Source organism: Haliotis cracherodii, unplaced genomic scaffold, assembly GCF_022045235.1.
Source record: "Haliotis cracherodii isolate W230 unplaced genomic scaffold, xgHalCrac1.p SCAF_16, whole genome shotgun sequence".
Lineage (NCBI taxonomy): Eukaryota > Metazoa > Mollusca > Gastropoda > Lepetellida > Haliotidae > Haliotis > Haliotis cracherodii.
In genome coordinates, this window is record NW_027266271.1 from 419,429 (window position 1) to 445,881 (window position 26,453).

The following is a 26,453-nucleotide window of genomic DNA, read 5'->3' on the forward strand; positions in this document are numbered from 1 at the left end:
ACAAAACTTGCTCTGGCTCAAATGAGTTGAAGTTGCTTTGATATTTTGTATGGAACGAAATGAACTGCTCACAGATTTCGGTGTTGACACCCACATTTTCAAACACTGAAGACTTGAAAGCATCGCCACATACATGCGTACAACCATGGAAATAATCATGGAAGAATCAAGTGTCTTTAAAGAATGAAGGTTCTCTATTCAAGCAGTATTCAGAAAGTGAACAAGCAAAGTCATAAAGTACATGTGTTGGTGGTTCAGGCAGGTACCTGAACATGGAAGCAAATGGATCTTTTCTGCCTTCACTTTCAGGAATTATATGGAACCCAAGACAATGACCATGAATGGAACAAAACCAGAAAAACAAACTACTGTGTCCACTTGTGCTGACTCTAGGGAAGTCCTTGTTACATCTTTCATCTGCTGCTGGTAGGTCATCATAAATTTTAATTTTGCTGTAGAAGGTTCATGCCATCTGGTGTTAGTACATCATGGAAGGTGCACTGAAAAAAGATTAAAGCTTGGTGCATGATTGATAACACAACAAGGACCAGTGGTAACATATGAATTGGACCTGTAAATTCATGGATTGTCCTGAGTACATTTTGAGCATTATCTGACCCCTACAGTATACATTCTTCCAGTCATCCTTAATCTTGTAAATGGATCTAAAATATATATATATATACCAACATCTTGTGATTGGACAACATCAGACATGAACTGAAAGCAAAGGCTGTCAGAGTGACTTTTTGGTAACAAAGTTCTGTTTGATAAGGTTACAAAAAGTCAAAATGACCTGTAACTGTCAGGTAGTTTTTTAAGCTGATTCTTAACCATGTGCCCCTGGTAGGCAAATTAGGATTTATTTAATCGTTTGGTTAAAAATTAGCATTTTTCTAAAATTACTTAAATTATGATCCATCATAAGATTATACATATATGGCATTCAAGTCAATTTGAGCAGGTGTGGATAAATCCCTCCAGTGCCTAAGGCTATCAGCGATAAAGCAAACTGGACATACTATGCTTGGAAATTCATACATACCCCACATGAACAGTTTTCTGGTAGTGCAGGACAAAGCAAGATAATACTGACAAAACCAGATTCATCTGTTTGGTGCTGAAAGCACCATTTTTCATGCAAGTGGATATTTCTGAAATACAACAAGATATGTCCTAATTAATCCCTTAAAATACAATATGATACACAACATTTTAACAAAGAGCAGTGGAGGAAACAATGTGCACTTGACATGTTTTAATGTTAGAAAACATGAGTAATAAGCATTGACTTCAATAGCTTACATTTGAATTTAGATAGTTCCATTGCAGTGTTTTGTTGTCAGACTATATGAAATCTATACACAAATAGTTCACACAGCAGAGCAATTAAAGATAAAGATACTACTTACTCCCTGTATTTTGGGCAACTCTGAGCAGTTGGAATATGTTTACTCAGTGATCCAAAGTCCCAGAAGCCAGTGTCGACATTGAAGTTTGACTGGTGATGAAAGTGCAAACATTAGCAATAACAGTTTTATGAACATGTTAAAAGGAAACAATTCCAAGGATAAAATCAGCAATTTTGACTAAATGGAAAGAAATGTGCCTTTTTTCAACCATATGTTCCTGAACAGTATTTATCAGTATTTGACATATTATGTTTATTAATACTAAGAAGTATGGATGCATCAGATCTGAATTTAACAAGAAACCACAAAAATCTATCAATCAGTAAATAATGAACCAATTACGATAGTAATTTTACAATACCGGTACTGGTATATCAAACTATAAAACTATTGCAGTTATTTGCTCTATATCGACAGGAAACTAAAAACACCTTGGTAATGTTAATAGTATGCATAAAAATTAATACCGTATTCGACGTAATAAGCGGCCTAGGCGCTCTCAAAATTAGAAACTGGGGGCTCTTATTAGAATATTATTTTGGTGAAAAAAAAAGGAGAGTTGAAAGATAAATTTCGTGGTTTACGCTGACAGCCGGAAATGTTTATGTATGACAGATATATTTTTCCAGAATTTAATTCCCCATTATTTACGGTGCATATCACAATACTATTGCAATAGTCATGATAGTGTGGGCTACTATTACAATACAACTACAATAGTGAAAATAACACCCAGTAGCCACCCCTATATATAGGTATTACATCTTAAAGTAACTTTGATTCAGATTTTGCTGATAACAAAGCCAGGACAGGCGGAATACTCATGACCTGATACCTACATGTACTTTTAATTATAAGATACAAACGAAGGTTTTGTTGCATGGTTTAACATACCTTTTCAGTGAATGTACCGGGGTAGAAGAAGAAGGGATCATTAGTTCCTCAGTGCTCTCAGTTGATGTGGAAGGAATCCAGAGTTGTTGGTTTTCTTTCATTGACAATAAATGTGGACAGAGCCTTTTGAATGCCTCTAAGTTCTTTACAGTTTTAGATTTTCCAACAGAACAAAGTCCTGAATGACATGAAATAGTCCAGGTATCATTGTTGACATGTACAAATTCAACACTTTCATTTCTTCCTTTGACTGTATATTTGGTTACACGAGGAGATTCTGCAACCAGCACTATTTCATGATTTTGCACTAACATTGAATCCCTTAACTTTTTATCTTTGTCAGATTCAGGTTGAAATTCTGAATTGAAGAGATTGTGATAATCTTGCAGTAAATACTCTTTCACAAATCGGGTATGCATGCATGTAACACCTGATGTGTCTAGATATGTTTCTTCTGTGTTGTCATTTTCAATGTAACTTTCGTTAACATGACATCTTGTAAACAAAACAAGAACACTGGACATGTGTTGTATCCTCCTCCTCATGAAACATTGTCACTTTGCAGTATGACTGGGGCTTGAACTTTCCACTTTCAGGACAATAGTCACTCATAATCAACACATCCTTTGTAAAGGAATGAGACTGCCAGAGAATAGTGCCACCTTCAATGAGACGTGTTGAGAAGTTGTCAAACAGCAATGATGGTTGAGCAACATTAGAAGTGACTATGTCTTAGTGTAGGTTGAGAGAAAGGGCAAAGTTGTCTGATGTCACATGGTTTGCAATTCATCTTCGTTTCTGTGGAGGCTGCATGGATGTAGTCTGTGATGAGTGAGTGGAGTCTTCACTGTTTCCCTGAGCATGTTGAGAAGAAAGCATCTTCACACTTTGTCTATACTTTTCTTGACATCCAATTCAGAAGTGAAATCTGATTTTATTTCTTAAAGAGGTAGGGTTCTTCCTTGTGTCTTCATTGTATGTAGAAAAGTACTGCATGTAGCTCGCTTTTTGGTCATTGTCCCAGTGATAGTTTGATACTGATGACAAAATGTGGAACTCTTCTTCAACACTTTTGGGTTTTATTTCTTTTTTCAAGCTGCTGAAGTCCACAGGGTCATCTATAACGTGGTTTCCATGGATTCTGTGATCCTTTAGAACTTGCAAAAGTGTATCATTGTCATGAAGCCCAAATATGTGTAGAGGCCTGTTAACATAGTCAAATAAATGTGTTACTATCATAGGTGAAGGGAGTACAGTGAAACATAACAGCAAGATCATGATACAATACATATTGCAATGTGCATATTTACTTCAAATCATGTGGAAACTTCTTGACTATAAAAAGGTCAAAATAGCTGTAGACATGTTTTGCAGCAGGCTATTTTTAGTAGTGAACTTGAAACCCTAATTACAACACATTTCACTATATTTGACTGACAAAAATGCTTGGTGTCATCAAACGAGCAGTAAGTAATTAATTTTATCAAGTGTCGATATCGTCTTGTATTGATAAAAAAAAATGACGATGCATCGATGCACCAATGTGCAGTTTCACCCCAAGAAGGGAGTAGTGAGTGAGCAAGATTGGGACGGTTTGTAAATAAGCAAACTTTGTGGTAAATGAAACTTGATAATATCAGTCGGGTGAGCTAAAAACAAACACTGACTTTTGTTTATTGACTATTTGGTTACATTCATAACAGGAGGAGGATGCATAATGATGGCCTATCAAAGTTTAGCATTTGTGAAATGAGAGTGATGATGGCACTGCCAAGATAAAAAACATTTATACTGTAAGTATGGAACTTGTATATAAAGAATACCTGTCATGTATGTGATTTTCATCTGCATTCTTCTTGACACAGTGGAAAATCATAGATGATACCTGAAGCTTGTTGGATATGTCTTCAGACTGTGCAAGAATGGACAACTTATCAAACACTACTTTGCATATACTCCATCTGCTGTTGAAATACTGGCTGTAGCATTGTCTCTTGGGTCCTGAAAAACAACAACATTGCTCTGATTAACTACAAAAGTTTTTAAAAAGTCTAATTTGTTCTTATTATATTCATGGCCAACTATACTTTATTATGTTTATACTTAAAGAAACACAAGGCTGAAAGAAACCCATGAAAATTACAAACAACGAAAAAACCTGATGATGCCTTAAACAAACCTAATCAAACATTACAATAATGTTATTGCTATTTTTCCAAACTAAGTTGGTATATACAATAATTACTTTTTCAATACTTGTCCTCTCATGTATAAATTCATATAAATTATTTGACATAGATGGCACCAAATGAGAATAACATTTCGTAGAAAATGTATTGTCCACTGTGGTCTTTAGATAACAGAAATAAAACATAACATAGTCATGAAACGTATGGAAATTAGACTAATATAAGATGTAACTGACAAAAGCAAACTACTGGGTATATCATTAAATGTGAGCAACTATGACTATGATCACAATGAAAATAAACATACTAACAAAGAAAAACAAAAGTATGCAATCATAACAACTGCTGTTAAGGTAGTGTGATATGTTCATAATAAGAGATGAACATGATGAATGTCAACATACTTTGAGTTCAATACAGCTACTCCACAGATTACCCAGGGCTTGACACATTGGAGTGCCATACCAGCAATAGAAACTACACTTGTCCTTATAATGATAACATACAGCAGAACCCTTAAAAAGGGTAAATTTCTACTGGTACGTATAATACCTTAACTAATGGGCAGTACTGCAAAGGACTACAGGACTCGAGCAGTGGTATGTAGAATTCAATACTTGGACAACCGAAAATGCTCCAAGTACTTATTCAGTGGCAGATGCATTTACTGAGCCAAAATCATTTATTTCCTTCAATGAAGGTTTTCAGAATTTTTGTGGACAAATATAAACATAATATCAGCACAAGTAAATGTAGACATGCCTTGTCCTGTGGCTAGTAGATATATTTCAGATTTGTCAGCCACTGAGGATTTCAATTTTGTTTATTATTTACAGCTGCCATTATAAACTGATAGTTGTAATATTGGTGAATGCAGCATTTAACAAACGAAAAGACAATGATTGCAATTAACTACTTTTGGATTAAAAAAAAACAGGTTGTGTTTTAGGATTTTCAATTATCTATGGACTTTAAGATTAGTGGCAGCCATATGGTTAATTTTAGGAACAATCAGTCTGAGACTTTAGCCACTAGTGGGAAGCCCAGGTTTTTAAAAAGTCTCTTTGGTCTAATAATGCCATATGATAATACTAAAATATACTGAATATGATGCTAAGAACCAAGTTTGGGCTCGTAGTCTCAAAATATACTGATCAAAAAGGTTTTACTCGGTGAACAAGAAAATGCAACAAAGGTAACAGAGGTTTCCACACAACTTATATCATTACTGCACATATATGTCCAATAAAATACAAATTGATTCATACATGGAAAACTGGCTGACAAAGGAACCAGAATTAAATTCAAATTGAGAATTTGTACCAAATTACAATGCTCAATAAAATGCTTCCAATATATCAAAGATTGTCAACATGCCATTTAAACTGCTTGAACTGAAATTTCAGATTGTTGATAACCAACCATGGCATGTAGGAAGGAAACTGTCAAACAATGGCCCATTTTGAGCTACCTTTTACAGCACAATATATTTATCTATATACATTACCATCAGTATGCCCATTCTGTTTCACATGGCTTTTGCTTCGAGAGAGTGCTGCCTTTTGCTGCTGTAGAACTTTCTTGTTCAAGTCTTTGTGGGCGAGTATTCTTAGGACAAAAAAGATATAATGTGCATAATTCATAAATGTATTATATTCAGGGCTGCACCACTCATGCTATATAGGCTAGTAAAGTAACACATAATCAGTCTCCAAAAACTGCTAAGACTACTGCTGGTACTAGTCTGAGGTCGGCTCTTAGGATCATTTTCAGTAGAATGTAGTGTTGTTATATGGACTATTCTTAACTGCGTTTAATAGACCAAACAGAATTTTACTAGCCTTGGGCTTCCAACTAGTGGCTAAAGTTGCAGACTGCTAAATGCTATACAGATAGATAATAATAATTTTCTGACTTCATGAAATTGGTATGAATCCATACTATGATAACTGTATTGAAGGACAGACATTACTAATACTTAACAACATCACCTATATGGTGATATGGTAAAAGTTGAGTGACTGTTGATTCCGATTCCTGAAGAACATTGGAAATGGATGGCATGATTCCAGAGAAGCATCCACTTTCAAAATAGGACACAAACATCTGACTTCCCTGTGTAAAGGCAATGGAGTAGAAAATGCCTTGTACAATATCTGTGGCCGCAGCTAGGTCTAAGACTTTTCTTTCCATTTCAGGGAGTTGTCTACGGGTTTTGGAGACAAAGCTGCTGTTAAAAAGATCTGAATCCATTATAGCAGAGAAAAGCATGACTCTGTTACATTTATTTAGAGTCTCCAATACAGGATCTGCAAATTGAAAAATAATCATATGTATATAGAATTGAATCATGTCATGTTTTTGTCTCAACGCAACACTCAGCATTATGTTTATAATTAGGCTTGTGACAGTAGTTTGTTTGTAATCTATTATATTAACTTAATCGAAGATATCATTAAATATTGTTTATATTAATTTCAGCAAAATCGTGATTGAACTCATCTTTTTGAGTTAACAGACTATAAAAGCCCACTTTCCATCCTTGCCAAACTAGGTTGGAATTTGCTTTTAAGAGTTCTGTGCCTTCTATGATCCTCCCAAACAGCAATCTTAACAGCAGTTTACGAACCACATGTCGATTTTGTAATGCAATTTTGATTGGACTATGCATAGACTCGTAGTCCAGCCAAAACATAACTTAGAATTTCCAGCCTAGTTTGGCAAGGGTGGAAGCTGGACTTTTAAAGTAAGTTAACTCCCTTGCCTAGGAAAGATGGTGTGAACTGATCAGCAGATCGCACGAAACTCACCATTATTTACAATAACTCTACTGACCCCTTAAAATGAACAGGAGGAGTTAGAGACACAATGTATTTCTATCACAGCATTACAAATTATTCTCAGTTATGATTTTGGGTATTTTTTAAAGTGAATAACTGATAGATAAGGAAGAAAATGTGGGATGTACAACTGATTGCTATTTCAGGCTTATTTTTTTAAGAGACAATTACACACAGTAATATTAATCTCATTATCTAAAACAATGCCTAGCATACAGTAAATATATAAATATTAAATTATTATCTCCAGTGATTTTCCTGCAAATCTCACATTTGCATTGGCCAAGTTTGCAAATGGCAAAACAAGCACACAAACTCCTCAGAATCTGCCACCATGATCCAAACAGGAGATGTGCAATAGATCAGTGCTCATGTAACATGATGTAAAGAGAAGTAACTCTGCACTCTATTTTATCAGGTTTATCCTAGTATTGCAATATTTCACTGCTGAGGTTTGTGTTCGAGACACAGAATATTAACTGATGTTTTTTTTATGGAAAAAAAACCCCCGAAATGTTCTGCAGACTTTATCATGATGCGGTTGTGACTGAGAACCAAGAGTATTTTTTTCATCAACCATAGCAGTTGTAGTTGTCATTACAATTCAAAAGATACAACAGCAGTCTAAGGCCACTATAACTTAATGACATGTTAAATCTGAATGGTTTATTTTTTGTTTACAGGTACTTTGGGAATTTTTTTTAATGTAATACAGGTTAAAAATATTGAAATAATTGTGCAAAATGTTTTATGTTAGATGCAAATAAACAAAGAAAAACGTTACTTTACCTCGAGATGGTCCAATCAAAACAGTTGAAAGAGTACTTGGTCCACCAAGCTCTGGCCGTGTTGTAGGATGTCCGCTAACAGTGACAATGCCACTCTGAAACAAATTTAGAAAATTAATAAGGTACCACACAGGAAGATAGGTTTGTGGAAATCTAAACACAATTATCTTGCTCTGGCATTTGGATCATCTCATTTGTGAAAGCTTTAGAAGTGACTAGTTGTGTTAAATATCTGTTGTGAATTTTCTGTTGCATATTCACAACAGGTGCAACTACATGTAGATATACATTAGTTGAGTAGATTCTAATTTAGCGCTATGTACCAGAGAGCAAGAACTATGCCAGTCCCTCTTAGCCTTGATAATTATCATTCGCACAGTGGATTGTAGATAATGTGGTCTCGACTAGCTGCAGTAACCAGATACTAGCAGCACAGATACGTGTACTGCAGCTAGGTGAGTGAGTGAGTGAGTGAGTGAGGTTTTACGCCGCTTTTAGCAATATTCCAGCAATATCACGGCGGGGGACACCAGAAATGGGCTTCACACATTGTACCCATGTCGGGAATAGAACCCGGGTCTTCGGCGTGACGAGCTAACGCTTTAACCACTAGGCTACCTGACCGCCCCACTGCAGCTAGGTCTGGACAAGACAATACAGTGACTGACAATACTAGACCCATGCCTTGGGGTATTGATGATACCTAATAAACCTCATAACTAACCATGACCACTATGGCTGTCACATTTCACCGATGTATTTCAAATTGCTACAGGACAATATGACCCATATGATACACCAACCTATGCTTTCATTTAATGTCAGTTATACTATGATACTGTAGGAATAAATTAACCAATCATACAAACACAAATCATTTGACATCAACGACATTTTGTTGTCTGTTGGGTGGTATGGAACATGAAGAATTCACACAAAATATAATGCGATTTGTATCATATAGTGAATCAAACATGGCAATAAGTATTGTATCATGAAGTAGGTGTATCATGACACCCTTATGGATTTCCGGGTCCACTAAGTTGCTTGGTATGACAAGCTTAGGTTAATGGAGGCCTTTAGCCTGTATCCATAGGCCTTATGACCTATTTTAATGACATGAAACAAAATGATACATTTGACATTCATGATAAACCCCATTTTTGCCTGATAGGCCAAAAAATGCACCAAATGTTTGCAAAATGCGTTTCCATCAGAACCCACACCTCATATAAATTGGAATAACATCTGAAATATGTAGTTCTTTAATAATAGTAAACGTTTTGTAGCCGCCATGAATTTTGGGCGCCACCTGTCACGCGCTACTGGCTAGTAACACAATTTACATGAAATACTATTACTTATGAGTCTGAACATAGATAAATACATAAACCTTTGCGAGGAAATGCCAATAGGATATCAGTAAACCATATAACTGTACTTTAACACTGCATATAGTTAATACTGGTACAATTCTTACCGCCATTACTGCGTTGTAGATGTCAGGTGTCCTGACCTGAAACGAGAGAGAAAACGCAGAAAACAAGAACAGCATACAACAACATCCAACAAAACGAATCCAACTCTTTAGAAGGCAAAGTGTCTTGGGGCTACGCTAGAAATTTGATTTGCAGGTGAGCCAGAGAGACGCATGTGCTTCCAGCGATACTACGCGAACGATAACTGCAACCAGTTATCCCGCCGTTTCGATGAAGGTGAAGGCTATAGGCTAACTGTTTTAATAAATACATTACTTTAGAATCCAAGAATGGTGTGGATAAAAGTAAGTCCCGGTGTGACACCTGTATCTTCACCACGTGGGTAATAATTTGTATTATTACCCACGTGGTGAAGATACAGGTGGTAAGATACTAAATCCGTACGTCACACGTGTGTCGTACAAGGTTGACCTTGTTTTATTCGTTTTGATTGGATAACCGTGACCTCTGTCACACCGGGACTACTTTTTTCATTCATTAAAAATTGCGAGACGTCATTCATTTTGCGATTACAAGGCAGAACTGAAGAAATTCATGAGAACGAGAGATATTTACAAACACTTTATTAAACCAAACAAGATAGTCACACGCATCAAATTCGGTTTGCATTCAATATAAGTTATGCATAGAGCTCCTACAGACGTATAATCGAGCTAGATCTATAAATCGATTTACAATGTACGACTGCCGATCGAGCGCGTCCCTTGAGCGTGACGCACCCGACCATTTTCGCAACTTTCAATTTGATTTAACGTAAAAGGATAAGCGTGGTGAAATGAAGTCTGTTTAAACTATCTGGACAGATATCTAGACTTACTTGGGATGATCCGGTTGTGCCATCGGTGTCCCCTTTGGAGCGTATTTTGTGGCGCTGTTTCGGTAGTTGTTGTTCATGAATGAACGAACACGACAGCACGACCAGATCACTTAAAGTTCACAGTTCCGATAAAAATCATTCGAAAACTCCGTGGAAGTGTGCCTGACTTCTGATTTTGTGGCCCCAAACATCCCAAATGTGAACAGTAACATTCCCTATCTCTAGCGTAAAACGCTGTGAGTGGATCGCGGTTGTCTTTTCTTATTCCGGTGGCGACCTTGCCCTTCGAAGCTGTCACTACCATGCAAGCAGACTGGAGTTTGTTGATTTTCACGTCTTCAGTAAAGGGTGGTACAGTTAACATGAATGTCTTTGGCGAACAGTCTGATTTCCCTCTTCCAAAATGGTACGAACATGATATAAATTCAGCTGATAGATCAAGGAAACCGAACCATTTTGATTGCACAGACAGGACCCCGGCAGTGTGACCGACTGTTGGTCCGATATTCAAAGCGCGGCGCTAATGTGACATTTCAAATTTTCTTATCGGTGTCCTGCGTACTTACAACATGGCGCTTGAATTACCATAAGTTGAAGACTTTCTTCCAAAAGGATCTTGAGCGTCGGTGCTGGTTTGTTTGCAAACAGAACAGCAGGCGCATGTTGTTAATGCGTATGCATAAACATGTCAACAATGCCCATATTTGGTCATATATCAATATTCATGCGCAACCAGATTTTGCAACCGGTTTCAGTTTGGTCTGTCAACGAACGAAAGTTGTTATGTATTTACTCTTAAATATATATTTAACGTGGGTAATAAATAAAATACCACACTCATTCTCGTTAGATACCATTTTTACGAAACTCGTGAACTTTCTATGGTATCTGACCTCGCTTTCGCTCGGTCAGATACCATAGAAAGTCCACTCGTTTCGTAAAAATGGTATCTAACGAGAATGAGTGTAGTATTCTCTATTTATTACCCACGTGGTGAAGATACAGGTGGTAAGATACTAAATCCGTACGTCACACGTGTGTCGTACAAGTTTGACCTTGTTTTATTCGTTTTGATTGGATAACCGTGACCTCTGTCACACCGGGACTACTTTTTTCATTCATAAAAAATCGCGAGACGTCATTCATTTGCGATTAAAAGGCAGAACTGAAGAAATTCATGAGAACGAGAGATATTTACAAACACTTTATTAAACCAAACAAGATAGTCACACGCATCAAATTCGGTTTGCATTCTATATACGTTATGCATTGAGCTCCTACAGACATATAATCGAGCTAGATCTATAAATCGATTTACAATGTACGACTGCCGATCGAGCGCGTCCCTTGAGCGTGACGCACCCGACCATTTTCGCAACTTTCAATTTGATTTAACGTAAACGGATAAGCGTGGTGAAATGACGTCTGTTTAAACTATCCGGACAGATATCTTAACTTACTTGGGATGATCCGGTTGTGCCATCGGTGTCCCCTTTGGAGCGTATTTTATGGCGCTGTTTCGGGAGGTGTTGTTCATGAATTTACGAACACGACAGAACGACCAGATCACTTAAAGTTCACAGTTCCGATACAAATCATTCGAAAACTCCGTGGAAGTGTGCTTGACTTCTGATTTTGTGGCCCCAAACATCCCAAATGTGAACAGTAACATTCCCTATCTCTAGCGTAAAACGCTGTGAGTGGATCGCGGTTGTCTTTTCTTATTCCGGTGGCGACCTTGCCCTTCGATCGTTCGAAGTTGTCACTGACATGCAAGCAGATTTGAGTTTGTTGATTTTCACGTCTTCAGTATAGAGTGGTACAGTTATCATGAATGTCTTTGGCGAACAGTCTGATTTCCCTCCTCCAAAATGGTACGGACATGATATAAATTCAGCTGATAGATCAAGGAAACCGAACCATTTTGATTGCACAGACGGGACCCCGGCAGTGTGATGCGTGTGACTGTTGGTCCGACATTCAAAGCGCGGCGCTAATGTGACATTTCAAATTTTCTTATTGGTGTCCTGCGTACTAACAACATGGCGCTTGAATTACCATAAGTTGAAGACTTTCTTCCAAAAGGATCTTGAGCGTCGGTGCTGGTTTGTTTGCAAACAGAACAGCAGGCGCATGTTGTTAAATGCGTATCCATAAACATGTCAACAATGCCCATATTTGGTCATATATCAATATTCAACCGCAACCAGATTTTGCAACCGGTTTCAGTTTGGTCTGTCAACGAACGAAAGTTGTTATGTATTTACACTTAAATATATATTTAACGTGGGTAATAAATAAAATACCACACTCATTCTCGTTAGATACCATTTTTACGAAACTCGTGAACTTTCTATGGTATCTGACCTCGCTTTCGCTCGGTCAGATACCATAGAAAGTCCCTTCGTGTCGTAAAAATGGTATCTAACGAGAATGAGTGTAGTATTCTCTATTTACGTCATAGGGTATGATCACGTGTTTGAAAAGTTAGTGGTACTGGGCTGCGTTCCACAAAGCGATCTTAGCGCTACGATTGTCGTAAGTCAGTGAAAACATAGCCTGCTGAATTATTTTCAGACTTCTTACCCCTGCCTGCTGGATTAATTTTAGCATAAGGCGCTCTAAAGAGGGTTGGTGATTTCAAACAGTCGGTGCCTCAATAAATAAGGGCCGATTGAAGAAATATTTTGCACATTTATTCCTGATTTAAAACTACACAGTACTATACAAGTAGAGATTGCTGCAGAGCATCAATAGCTCCCCGCAATATAATGTTATGAGCAGAGGAAGGAAGTGTTTGCTATGGGAGGAGAGAATTTGTGTTAAGTACAAATTGGTTGTTATTAATGTACTTATCTTTGGAAAGCACAATAAAAGAAACAGTGTCTTTAATTGGTCAGCACAAAGAAAACCCAGGCAAGAAAACTGGGTCTGTCAGGCAAAACTTGATATATACCCACTATTAGTACCAATAAAAAAATCCTATATAGATAACACAACAAATGTCATTCTAAAGCATGCTTTCGCAGCAAAAGTCAATATTTCTGGTCAAAATGTTGGTTGGGTTAATTAAAGCAAACTTTTAAAATAGTAAACACAAAAAATGTAATGAATCCACTCTAAATATACTTCAGTTCAAATGTAAAAATTCACGCAATCATTAATGGATTCCCATTTATCTAGCGGCAGGTTAGGAACATACAGTTTGGTTACGTTATCTATAAATATTGAGAATTATCTTACATATTGTAAAAATAAAGGCCATAGGTCACTTTTCTCTAAACTTCGATTAAGTAATCACAAACTAAAAATTGAAAAAATTGTAGATATACAAAAACACCAACCCCATTTGAACAACGTTTCTGTGAAACATGTGATGTCTCAGAAGATGAACAACATTACGCACTGTCTTACATAATACAACCAAGAAAGAGAATCACAAATAATCCCCAATCATGATAAAGAATTTGGTATACTCTGTTAAAAGGAGCAGATTCTTAATAAGTGTACCAACAGTTATCCAGAAACAACTTCCAAGATCTGTTAACATATCAACAATTACAAACAAATTCCTTGTACAAGTATGTACAACATTACCATAGTTTTGCTCAATTCTCATATTGTTTCCATATCATTATAATACATGAAACGGTATGTACCATACATTACATACAGTGAAGTATTTAAAACAATGCTGTGCTCAACTATGAACAGCAAGCGCCATACATATGATTATGAAGACAACTAATAAAAAAATTCTCATATCAAACCCGTTGTTTTACATGTGATGTTTATTAAACAAAGTCATACTTTATAGAAGCCTGTTATTTAATCGTGTTGAACAATATGTTGCAATAGCAGTGTGAAAATTGAGTGCGCGTGACAGGCTTGGCCTAAATTCCTTCCTGGAACTTTTCTCGATGGCTGCCTGAATAACATACGATACATTGCAAAGGTAGTGCGCAATTGAGCTGTTCGGGTAAGGGAGATAATCACTCACTCTCAGTGATACAGCTTGAATAAGATACGATGTACAGCAATGCAAGGTCAGTGCGTGATTTATCACTTCTATACTACGCCTATAGCTAAAGGAGATAATCGCTCAATGCGCAATAGTTTATTCTTACAAAATATAGAACGGTTAACTTTAGCGAAATGGGATCATTTTTAGCTCTTTTAAAAACAAAATGAACATATTTCATGGGTTATCAGCATTACGAAAAGTGACTAAGTCTCAGAATAGCAAGATGATTTTAAAGTATCTTTTATTGCAGGAAAAGATAAACATCAACATTTCACGCACATTTCACATGATTTGTATGTTTCGTTTCGGTAACTGTGTGGCTTGAAATTTCAAAGAAACCAACATGTCGACTTACATGCTATAAAATTAACCTCTCCCGTATACTTCCCCGCCTTAAGGGCGGGGAAGAATATAAATATCCCGATGTTTTCAATCATACCAAGGTTAAGACCAAAGCGAACACAAAATTTGTAAATTTTCTTGAACTTACCTGAATTGCGTTATTGAAGGTGGTTTGCATTTCATGCTAGGAACTTTTTAATATCGTAACATTTGTGCAAATTGATTTCAATAATCATATCTCCGATATCTTAATTTTAATTGAGTAAATATTCGGGCTTTTTTATCAGCAAATAACAGCGCGATGGTAAATTAGGAACCATTTCAGTAAATTTATTATCTAAACGTGAAACAGAAAAATAACTTCATTTTCGAGGTCATCATGTCGGTTGCAGAAATACGAACATTCGGGTTAATCTGACGTGTCATGTTATCAAATTTGCAGGAAACAATTAATGACATGAATATTCAGTAAACCTAATTTCAAGCGTTTTGGTTGAATATTTACGATATACAAAAATAAACAACCCGTGTCATGATGCTAGCAGACGTCCTAAAATCAAACATGGTGCATTTCGCCCGACCTCCGCATAACTTATTGCTATTTTAATATCAACAAAGTTTACATTGCCTTTATAAATATAACTTGGCGAAAGTTGACGATCTTCTCAATCGAATAATGTTTTATTCGTCATATTGCGATTAATATGACGAGAGAAAAGCGAAAATAAAGATCGTGAATTCTGACAGCACTATTTCAATAAGTGCAAAGGTCACCGGATGTGATGTCGCAGACAGGGGTATAGTCTGCTGATAATCTTTCGTAACAAAACAATTACAGTAAATTTTGAAATAGTTCGCCTATCACATACAGCAAAAACATAAGTCGATACACAGTATCAGTAATCAGCACTAACATGAAATAAAAATGTGACTTTGACGATATAATTCGCGTATTAGTTAATCCGTTTGACCTTGCATGCTCCCGTAACCCGGAAACGGTAGACGATAAATCAACATGCCACATGCAAGTTTCTTGGAATCTTTTATTTTTGAACTTCTGTTGATATTTAAGAATCGCCATTCAATGTTACAGTGAATATAGATGGGACATGATTCATATTTCTGCGATGTACACGCTGATAAGTTTCACTACAACAAGTGTATCCCACGTCTTTTTTATACATACAGGTACTGCTTCCAACCTGTTTTTCCTTTGTATGCAATCACAGTATCAGAACTTCCTCAGCTTGTGTGTATAAAAGTTCCCCTGTCATCATGAAATAAGAATTATATAGGAAAGTCATATTTTCATTCAAAATCATATCTGTCTTTCCTTGAATACTCTTTGTCTAAGTGCCAGAAATGTTAGTGTCATAAAAGTAATTATAAAAAAGATTTTCATAAGGACTTTTCTTAGATAGACCTAAGTCAAACCATCTGACAAGTCAGGTAGAATTATAACTTTATAAGCCCTCATTTTTGAGGTGTCAATATTTTTCAAGTTTTTATATATTTTTAGGACAAAACGTGATCCGTGTAGATCTGCCTGTTTTGTTCTGTAAAACAAATTCTTTTCTTAAAATGAGAAAAGGAATCTTTCAGACAAATTTTTTTTATCCCATTGATTCACGAAAACCAGTTGAAATGTACAGTGGTGACTTTTGTACCCAAAATTTCTAGTGATTTGGTACCCAAATGGGTATGTGATTTTGTAGATCTACCTTGAATTATTTCAAGATATACATTAATTTAACATAATATCACTTTCCTATCAAAACAATACATTCTAACTTAGGTTTAACCAACTTAACTGGCCTCTTCTTCAGTGACAAGACGTCAATTTTCTCTCAAAACTAAACAATCAATTTCAAGGATCACAGTCATAATCATATTATGAACTTGATGAAATATTTTATTATGTGTTCTGTTCATCTAGACGAAAACATAAATATAATTATAGATCTATTGTCTTATTTTCTTAGGTACAAATTCACAAAGTATTTTGGGAACAATTTAATTTGTTTTGGGTACAAAATCACATAGGAGCCTAGAATCTATATATTTACACTACCTCCATACAGTCGTCGTGTACCAAAATTTTAATCGGTTCAGAGGACGGGAGGTTCTCAGAAAGTTTTCAACAACATCTTTAATATTTGAAATTGTTCTTTTTGTAATTTAGACCAATAACAATATTATGTTGTTATTATTATGGCATATCAATACGTTATATCGCTCTCCGTTGCGTTCGTTTTCAGAAAATATTTTAAAATTAAAATCATCGAGCGTGAAATCCATTACGGTTTCGGATTTAGACTTACACATTTGATGGCGACAATCACGAAGAAATATGAAACAAATAGGAGTGAAGACTGCTCTCCAGATCAATAAATAGTAAATAGTTGACGAAGAAAAGTAAATTATGTATTTTCTCTTGAATTTGAATCTATTTCGGAACTTCTTTATGATAGCTTACCAACTTTTGCATATTTTACTTCCATGTGTCACATGCGGTATGTGCTTCCGGTTTCAGAAATGATAGCTAAAATTGCAAGTATTTTGATTATTTCTTGTAAACTGCATTATTTTGCTATTGAATGGTTTACCTAGAATGTATATCAGTTCAGATTTTGCGTATCATCCAATATTTGTCATTTTTCGCAGTGTTTGTTGACTTTGTTCAACTCAACAAATCGCGAGTTAGGCCACGCCCAAACGTGTCACTGACGTTTGTCGGTTTGTCAATGTGTCCGAAAGTTTATCAAACGCAATCACTTGCAAACTCTTTAAAAATGATTTTTTTTTCACAAAGATTTATAAATGCCTGTCAATAATTCTAGAAAATTAAGTTAGATGTAACAAAATGCTTGTAATAGTCTAACGGGATAACTATGCATGTGGAGATGTTTGTTTACCGCCGTTGCCATGATCGTACAAGTTCCATCCAATCGATGATGTTACGATTCAGACTGTTTTTGTTTACAATTAGTTACACCGAAAGTTGATAATTTTTAGAAATTAAGGAACATGAGTGTTTTTCTTTCGTCAGCAAACAAAAATTATGATCGAATAGGAAAAATGATAAAATTATAAAGAAAACATCGGAGTGCCGCTCAACGTGAAGTGCCAAAAGTCAACAATGGCCGTTTCTGGTAGTTGTGTGCCGAGAAGTTTGGCCGTAACTTTTTTAACTCGCGATATTTTCTTTTTGAGGTAAATAAATTACTGAAAGTTTTGATATTGGGCAAGCTGAGCATTTATGCATGTCATACGTAATTTAAATGTTACGCAAAGCCTTCTTGGTAAATAGATATGGCGAGTTTTATTTTCGGGTGTTCTAATGCTATCCGCCTGTCGAATGGGTTCGACGTTAGCGTCTAAGAATGGGAGTTACGATCATCTTAGAGTTAAGATCACTTTGTGGAACGGGGCCCTGCATTCTAGGCCGTAAAGTCTTGTTGCCTCGCGAAATTACGTAAGATATGTTGTCACCCAGCCATGTCACCCAGTTTAAGATCAATAAAATAATTATGTCAAAAGTCTGATAAAGATCCTGTGATTCGTGGCGGGAAATTCACAAACAATCAGATATTGTTCAGGAAGCGTCCCGATTCAGTCGTTTTCAGCCGAATTCGTCCCGATTCTCCTGTTCTCAATCCGAATCTCATCCGATTTGTAAAAAAACGACCGAATCTGTCCCGACAGCGTCCCGATTCTCCCGAATGCGAGCCGACAGAGATCAGACAGTGACCGGACAGTGAACCGACAAAGACGGTTCGCATTCGACAAGATCTGGACGCAATCTGGACTCAATCGACAAGAAACGGCAATGCACAATTCATGCCCGTTCATCACGACAGCGCCCCGATCCACAGGACACCGTCCAGACAAAACAGGACATTGTTAAGATTTTGATCCGATACCACATAATCTGTCACGACATAGTCACGATTGTTATCTGACTAGACAAAATCGGCTGAGTTTCCCGAATGTTACGGGACGCACATCACTGTCGGGAGTGCTTGGCCGACCTCTCTGCACCATTTCCGATCCTTAGGACTCTGTTACAAACGTATAGGACGGCGTTCAGACAATGATAGGACATTCCAGATCATTGAGGATAGTAATCCGACTTTTTCACTTTTCGTGTCGTAGCGCTGTCTGATCTCAAACGGGAGCCATAATCGGCACTGTGTGAACCTGGCTTAAGAGGCGACTAACGGGATCGGATGGTGGGGCCCGCTGACTTGGTTGATGCATGTCATCGTATCCCAAATATATATATGTGGATTTATATGCTTAAATACATATGCTTTATATGCATTCAATACATAAAATAGCCTGTCGTAAATGACGAAAACTGATTTCCCTTTATGACGACAAAAGACGAAAGAGAGGTTACTCCCGTACAAAGAAAATGGGGCATAACTCTGCTATGTTTAGCACTAGTTTATTGTAACTCATGTCACTTGGTGGGTATTAGCTGTGGATAAGGACAATATATTTTCGTGGCGTTTTGTTCACGAGGTATCAAATTATTCCAACACAAATATCGATATTGAAGCTGTACACGTTTAGTTATAAAAAATACTATAAAATGATGAAATTGTACTTCATAAAAAAAGAATTAACAGCGAAATAGATGGCCCTACCTAACCTATAAATCAGTCCTTGGAGGCCAACATTCTCCTGATTGTGTGTGTGCAATTTGACTAATAGTGCATCATTATTAATGGAGCATTAACCTTTTCATCAAATGTAATGAATTGCTAAAAATGACACAATTATATTTGACGTCATGGCTTTGACAACGTCGGAGAAAGACGACATTGGAATGTTGATTAATATATGTATCTCCTAATTTTCGTTCATAGTATGACAAATATGTGACCTACGGCAGAGATCGTCCTCACGTGAAGGTTCTCCGATTCATGGATCGTATGACATAAATGTGACATGGGAGCACCTACAGTACGAGATACCGAGTGGTGAGGAATGATCCGATATGGCGCGAACCGAAAACGGCTCCGGACGTCAGACGTCGAAATACCGAGTACGCATGAATGAAATGGTATTTAATGATTCGTCGGGTGGATTTTGTGGCAGTAAAGTGTGGTAGGGAATACTGTAAGGATGATGTGGATAACAGTAAGGAACGAGGGAGTCATGAGCTAGGCTAGCGACAACACAACGGTGAGTTCGCTTTTGAATCTGTACTGAAAAAATGTAGCCGGTGAAAGTGGTTTGTGTGAATGTTCCAGGACAGTTTTCAGCAGGCAAAATATTCGACACAAAATTTCATCCTTTTACTCGACGTTTTTGTGTGAAGAATATCAGGTGCCGCTATAGAATCTGTAATAGAAACGAAACGGGTACCTAACCCTAATGACGGTAAAGGGATGATTGATCGTAAAGGGGATCCAAGGGCTGAGGATAGAGTTCGGGTAATCTAATAGCCACTAAACGGGTATCTAACCCTAATGGTCGTGTGAAAAAAAATGAAAATTAATGAACTGAAAAAATAGTATATGTATATTAGTTCCCATTTATAACCAGTTTAGCCACTGGAATTACGAGAAAAACGAAAAAATGGGTGAAAGTTCTCTTCGGCGTTCGGAATTTCTAAGCGATTCTAGGTCAATCGGCGACGTTCTACAAAGATCAGTGGTGATTTGATAAAGGACATATACCCGTGATCAATAATATGCTATTTTGAAATACATTTCTCCGAGTAAATATCCGAATTTTCGATTTCAAATCATGCTGTAAATAACGCCGTGAATGGTGATTTAGTAATGTGTAACAAATGGCGACATTTACAATGTACCTAATTTTCAGAGGTCTTTTTTAGTAATTTTGCTTTACCTAAATTGACAGTGAGTGATATCACCGAACAGGAAGTTTCCCAGAGAATTCAAAACTGTGACGTGTATTTGTGTGCGTGATGTATGTTGAATTTTATTCGACTTCAAAGTGAGGGTTGAAGAGGAGGGGCATATATGTCCCTCTGGCATCCAGGGGAAAGCCTGTGGCAGGTTCTCTACTTTACAAAAAAATTCCTAAAAATGTCAAACAAACAAACAAACAGTCTAGCCGTCATATCAGCATGGTAGCTATATTATCGCGGTAGTTAATTTATAATGGATCGTAATGGCGAATGCTGACCAACCACAGGAAAAAAAATATATACTACTCACATATAGGGGGTAGATCTATATATTTCTATTTACTGACCAATAACGAGTTCCTGTGGTGGGCAACTCTATATTACCGCGGTATCACTATTTTGTGTGTGATACGTGTGGATTATATATTTTGAAGCGTTGTCGCCAATTTGAAACTCGTGCCGTAAAGCTCGATTAAGGTGCCTTCTGATTGGCTATTGCCGACTTCTTGTTCGATATTCCATTGGTCGGTTCCCGAAAATTCGCTCTGAGGCGGGATGTCCTCAGATCTTCATTCAGCGGTAGCGAGAACAAAGATCTGATTTTAATGAGATTGCGTCATGCAAAGGACATTTAGCGAAACTCATGCACATTCATTGTCCAAAGAACCCTTTGAGACCGAAGCCCTGGAAGGAATGAAACAGCAAACGTGCAGGCTCGCTCGCTTGTTTTTTTCCCGCTCGCCTTGGTTCCACAACTTTTATGTCTTTGGGTTTCATTTCTAACTAGCATTTTTCCAACTGTATCTCAGGGAACTAGTGTTTGAATCTGGCGTTAACTGACCATGTCATTTGAAACAGCCGCCTTCTCCCGGACATATTTCTTCCGATTCATTACAGTCTGACTGTTGCAGTTCTTCTCGCCTCTTGCCTTGGTTGACAGGTCCTATGAACATTGTTTTGATCTTATTAGTCCAGGCAATCTAGGCCATTTTTTTCACTAAACTAGGAACAAATTGCAACAGAATTTATTTTACTACAATGCATTTCTACAAGGTCCCGAAAACAACATATTAAAAGTCCCAAGCAATACCAGTTTGGGAAATATGTCTAATTTGCATAATCCAATATGGCCACCAATTATCAATATATCTTGCATATGTCAGATGAGGGTCAATGTTTTGATGGAAAAAAACATGTGTTGTCCTGCGAAATATCCATGTTATGTTTCTAAAAAGATATTCACAACTCCTGAACGTTTTCACCTATTGACAAATCTGCAAAAAATCAAGATGGCCGCAAATTTCAAGATGGCCGCCAAGTTTCCTCAATGTTAACACTTTTAGATAAGAAATTCCGTCACCAGAACCCCCTGGTGGCCCAACATTCCATTCCAAGATGGCCGCCAAGTTTGATGGCTAGACATAGAATGTCAAGACACTGTTGGTCTCTGATGACATATTTGTGTGATTTGAACTTCTACATTGGGGTAAATAGACCAAAGGTTGTATGTAGAATACTCAATCATTTGAATAAATCCAATATGACCACCAAATATCAATATTTATCTCTTAAATGACATGTTTTGGCGAGTTTAGATATCAATGTTGATTGTTATTGTCTGAATCTACTTATTAACATGACAAAAACAAACGCTATAACAAGTTTCATTTTCATTCCTGTAAATACTTGTTGGAAACAAGGATGACCTATATGAGATCCTCTCAGAATTTACCCCAAACCAGTTGTTTCACAAGAAGTCGATGAGTTATCTCTGTTGTAGTTCATTTGCTGAAATTCAATATAACCACCAAATACAAATATTTGAATTTAAACCTGAAACTTCATATCCACTGTGCATTCCGTCACATGATTGTGTGATCCATGAACATTATTACTTGATGAACAGTGGAATAAATGTCACAGTGAATGCTGCAGCTTGACGATGCAGGGTCATATATACATGTACCTCGAAAGTCTCAACAGGTTTGGCATCCCCCAAGAAGTCTGGTAACTGTCAATTGGTACAGCTTGTACCATGGTATTCCCTGCACACAACATTGCAAGTGAGACTATATTTCCGACAAGTGCATCTTCGCGTGTTACAGTCTTTCTTTGAAATTACAGCAGATAATATCAAGGAGCGCTGAAGGTGCTGCAGTCTGATCTGACTGTATTGATAAGCAACGTCCATCTGTCCTGTGCCATCCCCGCTCAAATGGATTCACATTGGACCCTTTCCACTCCTTTATTAGGTAGTTGACATGGAAGCTGTGGTATCTTGCGACTGCAGAGGTTGCTGGCAGAGTTTATGGCTCTGCATGTGATCAATTATTCGCCACCTTCTCCCCAAAATCGCTCCTATCATAAGCTATGCAGTCCTTCCACCTTATATCCGCCATATAAAGACATATGTTCACCTGCTTCGGTGATGACTTTTTCATCCCCAGTTTCCCTGTTTGGCTGAAATGTTTAGCCTGATGGCAGAACAAGGCATCATTCATGATTTTCTTCACTGCTAGACCCTTTCCCAAGCCACACAGTCGAGAAGTGGTGCCAAGAATTGCATGTAAAAAGAGCACATGCTCACATACATCACTGCCCAGCAGCCGCTTTGATTGATCATGCATCAAATCCTGTTCCTTCTTGACGCTTGCTTGGGTTCTGGTGCCAGAAACATTATGTGCTTCCTTTTCAACATTATGAGGAAGGAGGATAAGCAAATCTGTGTCTATTTTTCTTGCAGATGTGACAGCGTCTTGTTTTGCCAGCTTCTCCAGTTTGTCACTCAGATAGGCAATAAAACGCTGTTTGATTTTTGCTTTGTTCAAGAATTCCTCCTTCTACGATCGAATGACCATTTCCCCTGTGAAATAATCTGTCTTACCAGAACAGGCACCAGTTCTTCTCATGTGTGTGACATCTTTTGTTGAAAGCCATGAAGCCATTGGCCATACAAGACAATGTTAGCAGCATATTTCTGCACAACATATAGATGGTATATACACTGTAGTTCAAATACGTGATATAACGTAGAATCTCTTGGTCGGGGTAGCCCATGAAGTATAGCACTACCATCAAGAATGTACTGGACATTTCCAGGTTCTTGTTGTTTAACTTGGAGGGTTTTCCAGATAGCATCAGCAAGGGTTGCCTTCCTGGCCTGCAGATAATTTAAACAATGACTACAGAGTTCTTACTTGAACAGTGCTGGTAGTTCAAGTAAGAACAGTACTGTAGTGGAGTGACAGTTTATTTCACAGGAAATTGTCATTCTATCGAAGAAGGAAGCATTTATGAACAACGCAAAAAACAAACAGCACTTTATTGCACGTCTTGGTGACTAACTGGATAGATCTGGGTGCACTTCTGTACATACAAAACAGGCGAACATTAACTTGCGCCTTTATGTGATGTTAGGAGGAAGGACTGGATAGCTTAAGGCACAAGTGATTTTGTGAGAAGGTGACAAAGAACCTACCACATGTAAGCCACCAACATTGCCGCCATTGCAACCTCTGTAGCCACAGCCCCCATGTCAACTACCAGATAATGGAGTGGAAAGGATTCAATGTGAATCCATCAGGGTGGGGATGACACAGGATAGATGGACGTTGCTTACTAATACAGACAGATCAGCCTGCAACACGTTCAGCAGTCCTGCACATCATCTGCTGCAATTGCAAATGGGACTGTAAAACAAGAGTGAGTGAGTGAGTGAGTGAGTGAGTTGGGTTTAACGCTGCTTTTTACACTATTCCAGTTATATCGCGGCGTGTCAGCTTAATGTGGGAGGAAAGCCCAAAGTGATGCAGGTCTTAGACGTTTACCACTTCTGTGAAACCCACGAGCACGGATATGGTGCTGACAAACCTAGAAACATAATCTGGGCGAACCGGGATTCGAACCCAGAATCATAGGTTTCTGGCACGCCCAAAGGACGCAACTCTGCACAGCGAATCGCGGCGCCTCAGACGACTGGGCCACCCGTGCCCCCTTGTTAAACAAGAACAAGCACTTACCAGAAATATGGTCTCATTTAAGTGTTGTGTGCGGGAAATGCCATTGTACAAGCTGATGATGTTCATGAATCACACAATCATGTAACGGAAAGAGCGGTGGATCAAACGTTTTCAGATTTATATTCAAATATTGGTATTTTGTGGCTGCACTGGATTTCCACAGAGACCAACAGTGTCTTGATATTCTATGTCTAGCCATCAAACTCTTGGCGGCCATCTTGGAATGTTGGGCCACCAGGGGGCTCTGGTGACGGAATTTCTTATCTAAAGGTGTTAACTATACTTCAGTGAGTTAGTGTGCCAAGTTATATGCATATAAGTCCTAGCACACTGTTTTAGAGATAAACGATTCAACAGTGTAAACACACATTAAGGAAACTTGGCGGCCATCTTGAAATTGGCGGCCATCTTGAATTTTTGCAGATTTGTCAATTGTCGAAAACGTTCTGTTGTTGTGAATATCTTTTTAGAAGCATAACATGGATATTTCGCAGGACAACACATGTTTTTTTTCCATCAAAACATTGACCCTCATCTGACATATGCAAGATATATTGATAATTGGTGGCCATATTGGATTATGCACATTAGACATATTTCCCAAACTGGTATTGCTTGGGACTTTTAATATGTTGTTTTCGGGACTTGTAGAAATGCATTGTAGTAAAATAAATTCTGTTGCAATTTGTTCCAAGTGAAACCTTATTTTTCCTGGACTATATGTGCTTTACATCACTTCCTGCTTTTGGATTATGCATAATCAGTATTCATACGACCTAGGTTGTTTCAAAGGACATCGTCCAAACAAGCGACTCTCTTCTAACCAATTTAGAGCTTCCGATGATATCGAGTCATACAATACGTTCGGATTGTTGGTGTTGCCTAAAGTTATATTGTAGCAGGCGCTTACTATATATATATTTTTATAATTTCCACAAAAGAATCAAATCCTCACTTTCCGATAAATATGTCCGACTCTCTTCTATTGAAAACGAGCAAAAGTGAAACGAGTCTCTCGTCGCGCGTTATAACGGAGTGTTTGCTGTATGGTCCTCGGTGGTGGTGATAAGCTAATCGATATTAAAAAGTTAATTAAAATATTACAATACATGTATATTGTAAGTGAGTTGGCCCTCGAGTGTTGATTATTAAGGTGAGATAGGTGTAGCCAATGTTCACCAATGAAATATACAATGAAATTGATAGTAACCATATTCGTTTAGTTTTCGACCTCCATGTGTTGCCATGTAGGGCTACCTTACTACAGAATTATATTTAACGATATTGAACTATATTATGATCAATAAATCCAGTAGCAAATAAATTTCATATGATACTTGGTTCACTGAAACCTTTTGACAAAGCCAGTGAAAATAAATGTTGATCGAAAATTGAACGAGTCTAGTTACAATGCTCTCTATGAAATCCTACTAAATAGCTATAAACAGCGCAGCGATGAAGATACGAGTCGTAATTAGTTACAATGCATGTTTGATATATCTATTCCCATTTTGATTCCGGTGTAGAATAGGTACCCAAGGGGCGACAAAATGAAGGTTGATTGTGTGTCATTGTACATGGGACGTGGCTCATAATATCAATCACTGGTTTGTCTGGCTATGGAGACCGGAGTATGATATGGAAACAAAATTACTTTAAGTGGGTTTTTTTTGTTTTTTTATTATGGTACTCACTTATTACTTTTGTTACTTATATCTGTAGCCTGAGATATTTCCGATCCG

At 37.4% G+C, this 26,453-nt stretch overlaps 1 protein-coding gene and 1 long non-coding RNA gene across 2 annotated transcripts; both read right to left on the reverse strand.

The window, feature by feature from the left end:
- Positions 1-1,073: 1,073 nt before the first annotated feature.
- On the reverse strand, positions 1,074-2,416 carry LOC139463331 (uncharacterized). The gene is made up of 3 exons (XR_011653041.1): positions 2,307-2,416; positions 1,413-1,501; positions 1,074-1,154 (listed from the first exon to the last, which is right to left on the reverse strand). It is a non-coding gene; the product is annotated as an uncharacterized lncRNA (long non-coding RNA).
- Positions 2,417-2,521: 105 nt separating this feature from the next.
- Positions 2,522-6,652, reverse strand: LOC139463332 (uncharacterized). Its single transcript, XM_071244582.1, has 4 exons — positions 6,487-6,652; positions 6,003-6,103; positions 4,130-4,307; positions 2,522-3,510 (listed from the first exon to the last, which is right to left on the reverse strand). Exons 1-4 carry the CDS (start codon positions 6,573-6,575, stop codon positions 3,222-3,224), a joined length of 657 nt encoding a protein of 218 aa, XP_071100683.1. The 5' UTR covers positions 6,576-6,652; the 3' UTR covers positions 2,522-3,221.
- Positions 6,653-26,453: the final 19,801 nt, after the last annotated feature.

Coding starts and splice junctions, on each gene's coding strand:
- LOC139463332 (XM_071244582.1), bottom strand. CDS start 6,575: ATGCTTCTCTGGAATCATGCCATCCATTTCCAATGTTCTTCAGGAATC. Junction 6,104..6,486: donor TTTACCATATCACCATATAG/GTGATGTTGTTA, acceptor TTTTGTCCTAAG/AATACTCGCCCACAAAGACT. Junction 3,511..4,129: donor GAAAATCACATACATGACAG/GTATTCTTTATA, acceptor CTATGTTAACAG/GCCTCTACACATATTTGGGC.